This window comes from Ceratotherium simum, chromosome 1 (assembly GCF_057802395.1).
Source record: "Ceratotherium simum simum isolate JZ-2026a chromosome 1, ASM5780239v1, whole genome shotgun sequence".
In the NCBI taxonomy this organism is placed as follows: domain Eukaryota; kingdom Metazoa; phylum Chordata; class Mammalia; order Perissodactyla; family Rhinocerotidae; genus Ceratotherium; species Ceratotherium simum.
Window position 1 is genome coordinate 80,354,982 of NC_141900.1, and position 17,355 is coordinate 80,372,336.

The 17,355-nt window shown below is 36.6% G+C and overlaps 1 protein-coding gene across 6 annotated transcripts in view; it reads right to left on the minus strand.

Annotated features, from left to right (window-relative positions):
• CADPS2 (calcium dependent secretion activator 2) overlaps positions 1–17,355 on the minus strand; it is a 496,283-nt gene that overhangs the window by 362,291 nt on the left and 116,637 nt on the right. For all 6 annotated transcript variants that reach the window (XM_087430207.1, XM_087430199.1, XM_004418749.3 and 3 more), the window contains exon 2: positions 13,403–13,516. In XM_087430207.1, the coding sequence (XP_087286333.1) occupies positions 13,403–13,516 (114 nt within the window). The remainder of the gene's footprint in view (positions 1–13,402; positions 13,517–17,355) is intronic.

The following is a 17,355-nucleotide window of genomic DNA, read 5'->3' on the forward strand; positions in this document are numbered from 1 at the left end:
TGCTAACTAGTTAAGTATGTATGAAGAAATTGAGTGAAATAAGGTGCTATGATTTGAATGTTTGTGTCCCCCCAAAATTTGTATGTTGAAATTCTAACCCCCAATGTTATAGCGTTAGAAGGTGGGGCCTTTAGGAGGTACTTAAAGTCATGAGGGTAGAGCCATCGTGAATGGGATAAGTGCTGTTATAAGAGAGACCCCACAGAGCCCCTAGGCCCTTCCACCATGTAAGCACACAGTGAGAAGGCACCATTTATGAACCAGAAAGTAGGTCCTTGCCAACCACCACACTGGATCTGCCAGAACCATGATCTTGGACTTCTCAGCCTCCAGACCTGTGAGAAATTTCTGTTGTCTGTAAGTCACCCAGTCTATGGTGTTTTGTTACAGCAGCCTAAATAGACTAACACGTAAAGGTAGAAGAATTGGCAAGGAACTGATCCAACAGGTCCATGTATAATCTGAGCATCACAACACAAGACTTGAAGGAAGGAGCAAACACTGGAGCAGAGAAGCTGAAGCACTGACCACCGACTGCCTCCCAGAGACCACGTGGGAGCCAGGAACCCTGACTGTCAACTGGTTTGGCATAACAGTGAACAGAAACAATGAAACGAACCCGTTTTCAGTCCGAGATAATCCGGCCAACAATTTAAGGTCATAGGGGTTTCTATCCTGCTTTCTCCTCCAGCCCTGCTGCATTTACAATAATCACTTCCTACTTATTATTTCAATAATAAAACTTTCAGAGACTGCCACCTTATACAAGTGTACACAATTCTGAAGAGCTAAGTGAAGGAAAAGCCAAGATGTAAATCCCACCATGTTATATGGACTCAGCCCCTTTTGTATATTTGCTGACAGCCACAGGCAAGCCAGGGTTCTTCAAGTGTGGGAGGAGGCAACCAGAGCTACCAGTCACTTCAAAGGGCCCTGGGGGTCCAGCCTGACTTTGTAGAGAGCTCTATAAAGAAGAGGAAGGAGGAGGGGGAAAAGGAAAACAGGAAGGGCAGGAGGAAGGAAGGAGAAGGGACTGGGAGAGAGAGGCGGCCAGCCTGATACATAAGAGCTCTGCATGGAGGGAGCGAGCTGGAAGCCCCCAAACATAGCCCTTCCTCTCTGCTCCCTAGCTTGCTCAAATCATCTCCTTTCTCCGACTAACCTAAGGAAAGAAGAGGGGCCAAGTTCACACCATACCTATCATCTGTGAGTGCAAAGGAGCACGCAATGAAGCCAATTTAAAAAACAAAACCTACCAGGCAGAGAGAGAGGGGGAAGGCTCCTTTCCATTTTTCTTCCCAACATGCATGGAACAGAGGTTAAGTATATTTAATACCTTATCTCTTGAAGGACCCTACATGTCCATCTGTAATCACCACTGGTTTAACAGCTTCTGTGCATGCTAAACCATCAGATGTGCATATAATTTTATAAGCAGAAGATAAGCTAGGATGGGAATTAAATTCCTCTATGTGACACAGAAATTTAAGAGAAAACTCAAGTAGTCAAGCTAAAATCTCAGCAGTATATAAAGGATTAAATATATATTCTAAGGAGACTGAAAAAAATCACAAAAGCAGAAAATCATCACTGCATCATCAGAAATCATGTAGAGATTAAGGCCATTGGAGAAAGAAAAATTTCCTCTATCTGTTGTAATCTAAAAAATAAAAGCACTTACAAACCATCTCAAAATAGAAAGAGCTTGCTCAAAAAGGAGAGTTATAATAGAAAACTACAATCACTAAAATAATGTTTCCTAAACATTATGCTTGACTTAACCACTTCATGATTTCTCCCCAATTTTGGAGCAGTGGACACTCAAATGCTGAGCAGAAACAAAATAAATACAAGTGTCATGCTGAATGAAGATCTCATTCTGCCTAAGGAGTCAGTCTAGAGTATACTGTTTTAAAGACAATAAAAATATGCCATAGTGAAAACATAATCTCATTAAATTAAATAATACTCTTAGGTTCAAGTTCTAAATGTGATTTGAGAGGACATGCCAAACATTTGGAAACAAAACTAAAAACACATAAAAACAGTATTCTTTCTGTTAAAAATGTATATTCTTAAATACACCTAGACAGTAAATAAAGTTTAAGGTACTATAAAACTGTATCTGATGATACTTCCCACAGGGATATACATGTGGAACCTTTGCGATCTCCCAGTATGCCCCTAAAAATGATCTCCCTCCTGTTATGTTCCTAAAAGGGAAATCACCTAGATTCTGACTGTTAACTAGATGTTTATAAGATCACCGCCATGGAAAACCACCCATGGGAGGTAACAAGTAGAATTAAGTACTGCTGCTTTGAATACTACTAGGTTTATTCATAAGAAGCTGCCTTTCTCAGCACATCGAAAACAGTCATTGGCAGTTTCATATGGGCCAAAGGAAAAGTTACCATTTGAAACATGTGTGCCAGGCATTGTGGTAAATATTCTAATATTATTTTCACAGTTTCATGAGACATCCACATAATGTCAATTTCTATGTACATAATAGTTCCATTTGGAGGTAGGTGCCAGCATATCCAAGTCCTCTAGGTTTGCTCAACACCAAAAGGGAAAACTTGAAAAGAGTGACATGGTCTCAGTCATCCCCTACCTATTCCAAGACAGTGCAATGGGCCAGGTCAATTTTAATAATCAACTGCTTATACATCTCTCTCTCCTCATAAGGCTGTGGACTCTGGGGTCAGGGATCTTGCCTTATTCATCTTCATATTTCCAAGACATGAGACAGTGCCTGATTAGCACTTAGATTAATGTTTAATTAGATAAACTGTTCAACTCAAAAAAATTGAATAATTTAGTGTCGATATACGCTCAGTACTGTATAAGCCATGGTTTCCTGATCCGAAAGAGCTTATTAGAAAGCAATACACATGAGAAAATGAATTAAGTGCTGAGTTGTGCAAAAAAAAAAAACAATGGCAGATACTTTTGGGAAAGCAGTGCTCCAGGTACTAATAATGATAGCTCACATTTAATACTGTGCTTAGCAATTCAAATTCATTAACTGATTTAATCACCAACAATCCTGGGAGGTAGGTTCATTATTATCTCTGCTTTACAGATGAAGAAAATGAAGTGCAGCAAGTTTAAGTTCCAGGAGTCACATACATAAAAGGTGTTAGATCTGGAATTCCAATCCAAATAAAAACAAAATTTTTTCTGTTTTTTCCCCCTATGCTTAAACTCTGTCTTCTGTGATGAAGTTCACAACTCCTAAGTCAGAGATTTCTAACCATTTTTGTACAATGAAACTTTTGGCAGTCTGGTCAAGTCTATGGATCTCTTCTCAGGATAATGCTTTTAAATGCATCAAGTTAAATTCATAGGATTACAAAGGAAAACAGTTTTTACTGAAATACAGTTACAAAAATATTTTTAGGTACAAATTTGTGCTATAGCAATTTATGTGCATCTTTAATAACTCAATAATAAGACGTAATGAAGGATTTAAACGTACTATAGTTTCAGTGTGATTCATGAACATAAACAGTATTTCAAGATAGCTGCAATAAAACACGTGATACAAAAATATGTGTATTTTTATTGGTGATAAAGCCACAGATACTGCTAGCACTACTGTGGTTTATTGTCTACATTCATAATATAAGTAAATGTTAAATTTCAGTTAGAGGTTAGTGAAAATAAAAGTGGAATGTCTTCCCATCTGAGTTCACACATTCATTGAATTCAGTCCAGATTAAGAACCTCAGATGTAAATTGTAACTCATCAGTTTCTCGCTGAAACCATCTCTTTTTCTCTTTTAGCACTCATCATGGTCCTTTCCTCACATCATGGCTAGGAACCCTGGGAATGTGCCTTAACCCCTAATAGAATATCGAGTACTTAAGAGCAAGGTAGGATCCATGCACCTGGAGGGCATCTGCATAGCACCTCACACACAGTAGATGGTTGAAGGTTGATGGGATTAATGCATATAAATTTGATATTATCCCCTCGGCTAAAAATAGAAGGCATCTCCTAAACAGCTTGAAATTTTTTTCAAATAGCTATCCTTCAAGACACCGAATCTTACCTCACCAGCTCAATGACTTTTAAATAAAACTACCATCACTAACCTGGATTTGTATGCCAAAGAATGCTCCTCCCAATGATCTTCTGAAAACAAGATTCTCCAACCTAGAGGTACCTTCAGTGACAAAAATGAATATTTTTTTCAACTGTAAAGTGTTCAATAGTAGGGACTATGACTTTAGTGTGTTTTATGGGGAATCAAAAGGAAACAGGCCCTTCAATATATATTTTGAAAACGACTAATATAAAGGTAATTATATAAGTTAAACCAAAAATGTACTAAGAAACAGATGATCAGTGACTATCTTAGCTAGTCATAGTCTTACATATTTTACCCATTTAATGCTTGCTTTATGCTTTTCAAGAGCTTATTCTATCCATTTTTTGACTACTGGAGAGAAAAGCTTTTAATATACCAAGAGGAGACTAGCACCCATTTGAACTGCACTGACAAGGATATATGTGATTCCTCTCAAGATCTCACCCCTGAAACCAAAGACAAGACAAAAAGCTTTAAAAATAGAAGTTCAATGATAAAAAGGTTAATTGAGTAAATCTGACAGAAGATGAGCAGAGGAAATGCATTTGACTTAAGAGTGACATTTAAATAAACACAAAACTTCATGACTCTGTCAGGGTCATAGAGAGTCAGAGAAATGGGATTATTTACCACTGAAAACTTTTAAAAATTGAACAATGCTCAAGGTAATAGAGGAAATTTTTAACTCTAAAATTAGGAAGAACTTTCTGCTACAAAAAAAAAAAAAAAAAAAAAAAAAACCAAATTCACATAAGATAACCATTTACCTAAAGAGGTAAATAACTAACTACAGTTTTTCAAAGAAATGTTACTTAACCTTAAGGTGACAAGATAATTGAAAGTAAAATAAATGAAACTAAGTAACTTCCTTAAGAAAGACATTTAAAGTTAAAGAGCATTTCCCTTATTAAGGAGTAATCCTACAAAATGTAATCTGTGACCAAAGGGCTGACCCATCAGAAAGCTGCAGCAGGGCTACTACTCAGAGATCCTCAAGGCACTAATTTGGCATTTTCCCTGAAGGAGGAGAAGGCTTTGCTGACTGTGAATTTATTTAAAGAACCAAGACCGTCTGATAGATAGCCTGATAGTTATAAACACTCCCAGATGTGTCTCAACTCTTTTGAATTGTGGTGTCAGGCCAAAGAATAAAAAGACTGTGGCAGAGCACAAAAATAAGCATTTCAGATAAGGCAAGGCCCTACGTTTGCAGCGTGGTAACCCTAAATTGAGCCCTCTCTCACTGGGGTTGGGGCTTAGAGAATGCCATACTGAGGTAAACCACATGTGCTTCTGCTCTTGTGGTTATCTGTCTTGGGTTAAATTTCCAGATCATTGGCCAAAGTGGAGACCTGCACTAAGTCTACTCACCCACAGCCCACAGTCAAGACACAATATCCTTTTATAAGAATGTAGATGTAGAAGAAAAGAGAAGGTACCAGTTAGCAGATAGAGGTCTAGCCCTGCCCTCTGCCACAAATTTGCTACACGGGCTTGACAAACTCAGCATACCGGTTTCTTCTAAAAATACAGGAAGAAAGAGGAGGAAAATGCTCAAACCAAATGATTTCCTCAGCTATCTTCAAGCAACAAAATTCTACAATCTATGAATTATCCGGTCTTCATTGGAAAATGGATGCCATCAAGAAGGTAGGCAACCCACAAAACACGCTGACAGGCAACACAAAGCAAGCTGCTCTAAACAGAAATAGGAATCTCAGACATGAAAACACATCTTCCAGATTCTTATAGAATACTTAAACTGCCATCCCGAGAACTTAAGAAAATGTGATGTGAAATAAAACAGCTAATATCAAAAATAACAAATACGTGATCCGCAGAGCTCAATGCTAATTTAAAACCTCATTTCTCATTACTGGTTACTGGATTTCATCTATGAATGTGTTGACCTTTTTTTCTACCCTCCTGCCAGAGGCTGCCAATCTTGGTTTACTTAGTGTTCATCAATTCACTAGGAAAAAAACAAGCCTATTCCACGGCGTTATTTCAAAGTTTAAAAGCGATTTTGACAGGTCAAACATCCCTTGGAATATGAAAAATAACTTTCTATTCCCAAGTAAAATGATAAAGAAATTTTCATCAAAATATTTAAATGCAGATCCGCCCAGCCCTTTTCCTCTAGCCTGCACACACAAGACTAAGTAACGCTCAGGTTGTGCATATTAATTGTACAAAAGTAAGGTAATTACATTAAACAAAGCAAATGCCTTAAAAGGCTCTCAGTTTTCACAAACCAACCATTAAACAACTGCACTTAATTTTTAAATAAATATTAGGAGGCAGGTATAATGTCAGGGAAAGAAGGTAGGTGAAGGAATGAAATCAAACCGATTGCTGCTTCTGGGAAGCTAGGGCAGGTATTCTCAGTCTCCTTGGGAAGAAGCTGATTGCTGAAATCAAGTTCCTTGGTGTTCTGGACTAGGAAGTTAGATGTACAGACTTTTTTTTTTGGTTGTTTTGTTTTGTTTTTACATGAATGTGTATAAAAATTTAAAAAAACACAGTCTGGAGATTTGTCCTGGAACTACGGTATCAAGCCATGCTCCTTTTTTTGTTCTTTACATTTTGGAGATGCGAGAGCATGCAAGGCCAATGAAAGCAGAAGTATAAAGAAACAAGTTAACTCTCCGAGACTGTGAACAATTGGAGGGAGCTTTCAAGGTCATCTTTACCCTTCAACAGAGGGGGAAACAGGCCCACAGCAATGACATGAGTTACACCAACTTATTCTACTCATGGAGCTACTAATCCAAGAAGGGTGGTAGCTGGAATGAGGAGAGAGAGGGAGAAGTATGATGCAAACCACTGTCACCCACGATTTATGAACAAGAAAATAAATCCAAAGGAAATAAAATGGGATGCAGTCTCTACTTGGGTATGAACATGTCTTTCATTCTACTAAAACAGGAAATGGATGAATATCAGAGGTAAGGAAACTTACAAAAATGCACAAGGCAAAAAAAATATCAAAATAATTGCAGCATAATAAAGGATTAGTAGTCTTCTTAGTGTATAAAGAACATTTATACATCAGTATTTAAAAGATAAATATCCAAATGGAAAAATGGACAAAAGATATAAATAGGTAATTCACAAAGAAATATGAATGACCAATACCCAAATGTCAAACTTCACTAACGGTAAAGTAGAAACAAGTGAATCTAACAGTTGGCATTTTATGACAATACCAAGTGTGTACGGAAAAAAATGTTTTAGTAGCATGAATTGTTACTATTTTTCTTGAGGGCAATTTGGTAACCTGTATCAAGAGTTGAAACAATGTTCAGCTCCTATCACTCAGAAATACCACTTGCAGAAATTTATCAAAGATGAACCAATTTAAGAATATACATGATCATTTCAGCATTTATTATTTTAATAATTAAAAATGGAGAAAGCGTAAGTGTCTAACAAGAAGGAAATTAAAGAAAATTTAGATACAGGCATAAAATGGTCTATTACACAGCTATTTAAAACTGTTTATGGAGAATATTTGCTACTAAAGAATGCTCATGATATAATATTAAAAAAATTGATTCTAGTTTCACATGTACAAAAGAGAAAAACTAAACTGCTAAACGGAGTTGTTTATAGGTGTTGGAATTATAAGTGATATTTGTTTTCTTCTTTTTAAAAAAGAATTGACTTTTTTAGAACAGTTTTAGGATTATAGAAACTTTAATATTTGTAAAACTCTCTAACATAAACATATATTACTTCTATTAAAAAGTGTTCTTAGGGGCCGGCCCGATGGCATGGTGGTTAAGTTCGCGTACTCTGCTTCGGTAGCCTGGGGTTCGCAGGTTTGGATCCCGGGTGCAGACCTGTGCCCCGCTTATCTAGCCATGCTGTGGCAGGCGTCCCACATACAAAGTAGAGGAAGATGGGCACGGATGCTAGCCCAGGGCCAATCTTTCTCAGCAAAAAGAGGAAGACTGGCAACAGATGTTGGCTTAGGGCTAATCTTCCTCACCAAAAAAATAAATAAATGTTCTTAGGGCCAGCCCCAGTGGCCTAGTGGTTAAGTTTGGCACACTCTACTTCGGCAGCCCAGGTTCAGTTCCTGGGCATGGACCTACACTACTCATCTGTCAGTGGCCATGCTGTGGTGGCAGCTCATATACAAAAAAAGAGAAAGATTGGCAATAGATGTTAGCTCAGGGCAACTCTTCCTCAGCAAATAGAGGAAGACTGGCAATAGATGTTAGCTCAAGGTGAAACTTCCCCAGCAAAAAAATAAAGTGTTCTTAAAGTAATAAAGTAGAAAACTTCTGAATCCCAGAATTTAAAAATACATTTTAAGTAAAAGTATGCAATAAAAGGGCCAAAATTGGAGCTCAATATTTTGAGATGAAAATGAGTAATTTTTGCTTTTACATGAAATTTGAAAATAAACCCTGAAAATAATTTTTAGTTTAGTGAAGAAATTCTCATTTGTCTCATTAACAAAGACAAAATCTGAAAAGCAAATGGTGATTGTCAGGGCAAGACTAATTTCAATACTTCTTTGGTAATTTTTTAAAGACTAAATACCTCTAACTCTCATCCAGTCTTTAGAACCAGGAAAGAACATAAACAAATGGGATAAGACTATACATCCTTTCTGAAAAGCTGTGAATAAAGCCAACCCACAAAAAAGGGGGGGGAAAGCTCCAATATCCATTTTTTGCACAATAACTTGTAAGTTTGTCATGCTAAAAGCAGCTAGTAAGCAATTATATACCATCTCCTGGAAATCACCAAAAGAAAGGCCATTTACTTTTCCACATATGCATAATAAATCACACTGTCATTGATTATCTTTGGATGAAGTCCATCTGAATTTTGTGAAACAGAGCAGATATATAGTGGGAAGAACAACTTGGAAAGTAACACGTTGCAACAAACCTATGTTTACCCATCTGCAGGATCAGCTGCAGTTTCCTAAACTGAAAAAACAAAAAACAAGCAAAAAAGATATGGTTAGAAAGAAAAAGGAGAAAAAGCCAGGTAAGACCAGGAAAAAAAAAAAAAAAAAGCAAGTAGAATGAGTATCCATTTTATGTCTTCCTCCAGACACTGAGGAATTAAAAACACTTGAAAGGCAAAAAGAAAACTTCAATTAAAAACAAAAGATACAGCAGAATCTAACAATTAGAAACCATGAAATTATCAAGACTGTAACTGCTAGCTTTTATTAGGATGCTATGTATTCTACCTGCCATTTCTCTTTTCCTGATCCAGTCCTTCTCTACCATCACATCTGCATAGTTAGGTGGTTTAGATGCTTGGGGCCATTTTTTTTTTTTTTTTTCCTAATTATGAGGAAAAAGATTGATGAAGTTTCAGAAACAGATTTCTTCTTTATTATTTACTTCATAAGCCTGTATTTAAACCAAAGATATCATATAAAAAAGACATGATAGAAATTGTAGTCATATAAAATCACTATCTTCACAGTATATCCTTCTACATAACAGATTGAATAGCATTCACAGTAAACATTAAAACAGACATAGACACACAAAGACACACATGCACACACACCCAAGTGGGCACCACACATAAACATCCAGAAAGATCCAATCCTGCCATGATCTTGTTGAAATTCTTTACCTTTTAAAAGAATGAACGTACCTTGAAGAAATGTTTTTGGTCAAATAAGGTGGAAAAAAAGAAATATCCTGAGTCACATACTAAGATTCCAGGTATCAAAGAGATGTAAGTAGACCAAATATCTGAAGGTACAGTCAGACAGATAACTCTGAACTGTTTGTAGAAAACTTAAACCTACAACCAAGACAGAAAAAGCTATTCACACAATTATTAAAGAAATAGTATTTACCAAGCTAAAAAATAGCAAACAGACTTTGTGGGAACTTGTATCCCCAGAGCATGAAGATCTATTTTCAATTTAATTGTCAATACATATTTATTAGAGTTTGTGTGTGTGTGTGTATAATATAATAAATAAAGAAATAAATCTCCATGGTTAGAAATGGCCCTCACAGCTAAAGTCAACTAAATCTAATAAACGAGAAAATCACCGATAGATTAATAGTCGAAAACATGTGTATATAGCCAACAATACATAACATTTCTGAAAAAATAGACTTCAAAAGATGTAAGAAGCCAAGAAAGATCCAAGAATCATAGAATACTAGGCTGAAAAAACATAAAAGCCCAACCATGCTTCTGAAGTATCTGCCATCTTTGAGGAAATACAAAACCATGAAATTGAGAACAGTCACAATTAAAAGAACTTCCACAGCAATATGGAAACAATACTTTTGGAAAATAGAATTATGGGAAAATAATAGAGAACAAAAGATACAGTTTCCACATAGAGCAATAAGTGCTGAAATACTCAGTCAACAGTATTTGTTGAATGTGTTTCCGTGCTACATACTGGGGATACAGTGGTAACCAGGACAGAAATGGTTCCTTCACGGAACATATATTCTAGAAGTTCTAAGTCAATATGTTTCTCAAATAATAGTGTGAATCAAAAATCAACCAGATGCAAGTTCCAAATTCAGATGCTCCATCTCCAGGAATTCTGATTCAATAGGTCTTGGGTGGAACCTAAGAATATGCTTTTAATAAGCTTTAGTACAAAGAGTGAGCTCTGCTATTAATTAGCTATACAGCTTTGGGCACAAGTCACTTAACTTCATCTCTACGATGGGAATAATTCTGCTTGAAAGGTTTATTCTAAAGAATAAAAATATTTTTTGAAGTGCTTCGCACAGTACCTGGCACGGTTATACTCAAAATGGCAACTGCAAAACAGCTATGGCATACCAGAAAGAGTCCCAAAATCTGGATTCACATTTAACTTAGATGCTCACCAAGCATCTAACACCAGACAAGTCATGTGAGCTTTAGTTTCTAATTATGTAATCTGTGGGCAGTAATATTTGCACTGTTTACCACAAAGCGACCGATATTGGAAGACAAAAGCTAGGTATTTTTGGTAAGCCATAAAAAATACTACAAAAAGGTAATAATTAATAGTAGAGACTACCAGCACTTTTAGTCATAGCCAAGTATACAAAAATATCATAAAAAAAGAAAAAGACTTGTGGGAAAAAAAATTTTTTTACCTTATTTATTTTTGCAACAAAATGTACTTATTCATTGAAGACTGTATTGAGTACCAACTGTATGCCACCTGGGAAAGGATAACTCGCCAAATGTTAACCATGAATGTAGTCTCCATAAACACATTACTAATATCACAAATCTTAACACTGCATTGAGGGTAAGACAAGTTGGATACAGTCTCACAAGTAAATACGAGCTGGAAATACTACCAAAAGAATAGAAAACCCCTGGTCACTCAGTCCAACCACCTCTTCAATACTTGTATCTCTCTCAGTAACAATCCTAGCAAGTAATCATCTCTACCAGTTGTAAAAGAATCATCTGGGGAGCTTTTAAAAGTACAGATTCTGAAATTCTGATTCACTAAGTCCGGGGCAGAGCTCTGGGACCTGTTTGTGCTATATGCCTCCCAAGGGATTGTTAAGTGCAGCCAGCATCTGGCCGCCAGTGATGCTGCATGCACTCACCAGCCCATTCTGGATTTGGGCAGTGCAACCAAACTCCGATGATATTAGCTTAAATCTTGCCCACTTCAGTTTCTCTCTTAGTCCTAGTTTTACTCTTTGGCCCACATACAACACAAGCCCAATCCATCTCCAGGCTAAACATCTCCAGTTCCTTCAAGTAACCTACATATGATATGTTTTAAACCTGATAATCCTCAATTTGTCCACATCTTTTTACTAATATGTGGTGCCCAGAAGAGAACACAATCCTCACGTAGAATACAATGGGATACTCTCTCCTTCATTAGAGTCACACTATTTCCATAACACAGCTTAAATGTGCCTTTTACTCAACTGGCCACATATTATGATCACTTTTTTTAAATACACTTACTTTAGAAAAATATCAGACTTACACAAAAGTTGCAAATATAGTAAGGAGAGCTCCTCACCCAGTTTGTTTTCCTTATGTTAACATGTACAGTGCCATAGTACACTTACCAAAACCAAAGCCGAGCTTACTATTTTAAAAACTACATCTTTTTACAGAAATTACTTTCCTGAGCCACATTTCCTTTACCCTGAACACAGACTTTTGGCTTTTCTTTTATTACACGATGCAAATAAAGGCCCTTACATTTCATCTTTTAAGATTCAGGGCAAGATTTCATCTTGCAAGACTCTGACTCCAGGACTTGGACGTTGAGTCTTGCAAGATCAAATGTAACATCCCATACTTGTCGAGATTTTTGAGGTCCCATACTTGTTAAAATATTCTGAGTCAAGGTCCAGTTAGACTACCTCCACTATCGCCACTAGATTCATGCCGCACACGTATTTGGTAAGCAAGGCTTCTCGACTTTCATCCAATTCAACAGGCTGTGGCTTGGGGTAATATAAACCTCCCTCAGGTTGCATTAAGTAACTTCTGATACATACTGTCAATGAATTACGAATCCAACCAATTACTTGTACATCCATTTACTTTGTTTTGATGCAAAGATATTCCCTGCCTCAGGGAAGTTCAGACACTGCATCTCCACATTTTCATTTAATACTCGTCTAATATATGTTTGCATGTTCTGATTCTTCAGCTGAAAGGTTTAGAGCATCTGCACCACGGAAGAAATCCATTCCCCAAATGACTCTGAAATACTTAGGCAAAAAGGGAACTCTCTGTTCTTAACATCTACCGGGAACTCACTGAAACAGTTAATGATCATGTGTGAAAACCTGTGCTCATTGACATCCAGAGAATTCCTCAGGAGTCACAAACTAAAATCAGAAGAAAAAGCAAGGTGGTATTAGCAGTATTATTCCTTCGAGAAGAAAAGAGAATTCAATTTATCCTCTTGAAATTAGTTACTGGCCTAAATTACCATAAATCTTAGGGAACAAAATGGCATAAGATAGCAATTTATTATTGAAATCCTGATTAAAAAGGATAATTTAGACATGCGGACCCAAAGAAAGCTATACTCAGCTCTATCAATCGCTGCCAGAAGATTTTTTCTAAGCAGTTTACTTCTCCTCAAAAGATGTGAATACTTTCCAATTCTGTTTATCTCTCAAAACCAGGCTGTGGAATTAGAGTTTTTAAATTGCAAACTAGAACTGACAATGCTTTCAGGAAGGCTGCAAACTCACAGCCTTCCTATTACACCAGTGAGTTTCTTAAAATGGGAAAGGCATTGAAAAAAAATCTTGAAGCAAGCATCAGAATGCCAAAACAAAGCTCTTCAAACTCACCTCATAGTAACTCCGAACCGCATTGCAAAATGCTTCATCGGCTATGATTTGGGTTTCCCCGTTGAGGAAGGCTTGGAACCGATCTTTCAGTAACTGCAATTGTTGCTTGTTCAGCTATAAGAAAAAGAGAGATTTAGTTGAAAAATTAGCCCATCCATGAAATGTAATGATTCTTAAAAGTTATATTCACTACATATATATTAGATTTGACACCTAGAATTAACTTTATGGTAAATAAAAGCTAAAAAATCCCACTATTTATGCTTATGGCTCAATTGTAAATGTTTCCCAGTCACTTCCCCACACACTCTGGAATCCTGATATTGCAATGAAATCCAAATTTCTACCCCAGACAGAATTCCTGTGATTACTAGCCAGGTCTCTCTGCACAGACAGGAGAAAACTAAAATTTGGATGAGAAATTAACTTGTGCAAAATTGCCAACTGTCCTGAACAGAGAAGGCAGAGAAGACAAGCACTCTTGGAGGGGAGTGGACAACCATCAGCCCTAGAGAAGAGGAACAGGAAGGAAGACTGCAAAGGACAAAGGAACTCTGAGAAAGAATCCTCTGGAAAGGACATGTGTCCGATGCCAAAAGTTTGGATTCCATGAACAAATATGTTTGTTCAATGCCTGAGGTGAGATAAAGGAATGAGAAAGAGACAAATCCAAAAGAGAACAGAGGCGCAACAGGTGGACAGTGAGTGCATCTTTAAGAATGTTGGGGGAAGAGCTGTGAACCAGGGAGAGCAGTGCAAGTTTAGAACCAGATTTCTTCACCCTGGGTCTAGCTACTATAGTTATTACGGAGGGTGGGTTAGACATGAACTGTGACTTACCAACCATGTCTTCTAGTCATCAACTACAAGCAGAATCAGTCATTTACTTAATTTGTAAGGCCCAGTACAAAATGAGAATGAGGAGCCCCTGGTTGAAAAAGAAAAAACTACACTAGAGGTAGGACACAGGACATGCAGAAGGATTTTTTTTTTTTTCTTAAGTGCTTAACCAGAGAGAGAATAACATAGGCTTGCATATAAAAAACAATAAATCCCAAGATGCATAAGGAACAGGGAAGGAGTGATCTTTCCATTTCATTCGATTCCCATCAGACTATTAAAGAACTCAGGCCAGTTCTGGATTCTATAGAGAGATGTGAAGCATTTGGAAACATGCTGAGGATAAAATGATTCAAGGATTAGAAAGACTAAACAAACTGGTATGATTTGGCTATGAAAAGAAAGCTGATGTGAAACAAGTTTAAATCTGTTCAAAGGGCTTATTAAAACAACATTCAAATATAAACAGACAAGCTCTTTCAGAAAAATGGGTTTTATTTAGGAGTCTAACAAACAAGACAGTTTGTAAAGAAACTGTTGCTGGTAGTAACAGACTGATAAAGAAGTGTCTTATTGTACCCCAGTATATATTTAAAAAAAAAACAAAACAAAAACAAACCTCTTGCCTTCAGCAGTGAAGAGAGAAGACCATTCCATTTCTTTACTAAGGTTATCTCCATCTTAGGAAAAGCTAAAGCAAGCTGAAATGCAGGAACATCACCATTACATTACATTCTCCGTTTCTATAACATGAAGAGAATGAAAGCAGGGACCTTTGGTGTGTTTGTACTAGCAAGGCAAATTAAGTCCACAACTTCAGCTCTCGAAGCATGGTTCACAAAAGGGACCAGATGGAAATAGGACAGCAATTGCTGAGAGCAAGACAGCTGAGAGCACTTTAGTTGCCAAGCCCTGGGAACTGCCAAGGGCTTCGGCTTGCAAACCAAGTGTCCAGGCAAAACAATGGAAATGTATGAGGGAATGACAACAAATTGGAGGGGACCTTAATGATCATTTGTCCTAACTACCTCATTTGATAAAATAAATATCATTCAAAAAACGGAAACCGTGGATTTCTTCATTCAATATTCTTTCATCAGACACATTTTGTTCTTTAAAAATTCCTATAAATCTTTGTAATTTCTAGCTTACAGTATTTAAAATTAGTTAAAAATCTAGTGTTTAAGTTTAGCCCTTGTATCAATGACTTTTTGGTGATTATGGCATGGAAAATTCATGAAGACAAATCAAGGAAAGGAGATTTGAGCAAACTCTCTTCTTGGAAACTCCAACAATGTTGGTACAGTTCATAAAACATGCCAGAGATACCTGGATAATATGAGGCTTCAACTTTTTTATGAATAAAAATTACTGAAGTTGTGTTTAAGACACAAAATGATAGCAAATATTATAGTGACAAACAAACAGTCAATACATGGATACTTTATTAGTATAGAGAAGAGGTCTACATTTCCACATAAAAGATAAGGAGAAAAAAAGGAAATTACATTTAAAATCTAGCAGTGGGGAGAGCTGTCAGAAAGCAGAGTTCCCTAAGATCTATTTGCATTACCAAAAAACTGCATTATACAACAACAGATAGACCAATGGAACAGACGTTAAGAAAAAGATCTAACTACTATCAGAAATGTACTATAAAATATCTTTATAGCATCTCAAGTCAGTAGTAAAAGATGGTCTATTCAATCAATGGTGTTAGAATAACTGGGAAGCCATGCAGAAAAACAATTACATTGAACCATAACGTACACTGTTACAATCCAAATGCACTAAAACTTGCAATGTTTTAAAATTTAAAAGATGTAACTGTCAAGGTACTAAAAGAAAAAATGGCAAGATTCCTTTCAACATCATATGAGAAAGACCTTTGTAACCATGAATCAAAATCCACAAGGCATAAAATTGCATAAACATTAAAAATAAATTTAGCATGGCAAAAGATACCATAGGCAAAAATCACTGGAAAAAAGACTAACCAGCAAAAAAAATAGAACTCATATCCTAAAGAGCTAGTTTTCAAACACAGATCCTAGAAATTGATAAGAATATGCCCAATAAGTCAATAGAAAAACGGACAAAATGGATATATTCAGAGAAATGACTCAAGCTATGAAAACAAGCCTAACTTCATTCATAATAAGAAATGCAAGTTAAATCGACATGAGACAAGAAGGTTTCTGGGAAGATGGAGGAGTAGGAAGCACCAAAAATCTGTCTCCCACCTAGACAACAATTGCATTGGCAGTATCAGTCTGATATAAATATTTTGTAACTCTGGAATCTATTACAGGCTTACCACTTACAGAGGAAGGCTTGAATGGAAATTGAATTTCAGCCAATTTCAGCTCTTAGTCCTATAGCAACTACCCATCCCCCATCCCCGACCCCTGGGGCCTATGGCAGCAAAAAAAATGCCAGCAACCTAAATTTTCACAAATATAAGCCACTACACTCATAGAAAAGGGGTAACAGAACTTGTATTTGAATTTGCTTCCACATGCAGAGAGAAATTATGGAAGAAGGATGGCTGTACGAACTGGACAGATGGAAAAGAAGAGTGAACGATTTTTCAACCTATACTGCTTTATTCATTTTAGGTTTCAAATCACAAGAGCCTTTTTATGAACTCAAATTTTAACGAGATTTAAAATAAGCTATAACAGCAACTTTTAACAATTCTGATCCATCATACACTTTAAATCTGATCATCCTGCAGGGAGACTGGACAATCAACCAACTGACTTTTTCAAGTCTCCTTTCAGGTAGAAGATTGAACTTGACTGCATCCTTTTTTTTTTTTTTTTTTTTTTTTTTTAACATTTCAAGATTGAGGGTTTTTTCCAAGTTTTTTCAAACTGTTTTGTTTAAAACAGTGATCCATCAGTGATCCAACAGTGATCCATTTACCCTTATGAACTATCAGGGTAAAGTTTCTAGAGCATGGCATGGATGAAAGGTAATACCAGCATCTCACACGGGACTAAAAGACAAGGACAGCAACACAATTTTCTAATCAACGCATTAATCTTTCACAGTCCATACCAAGTAGTCTCTCAGACTCCGTATGAACCTATTAAAACTCTCTCTCTCTC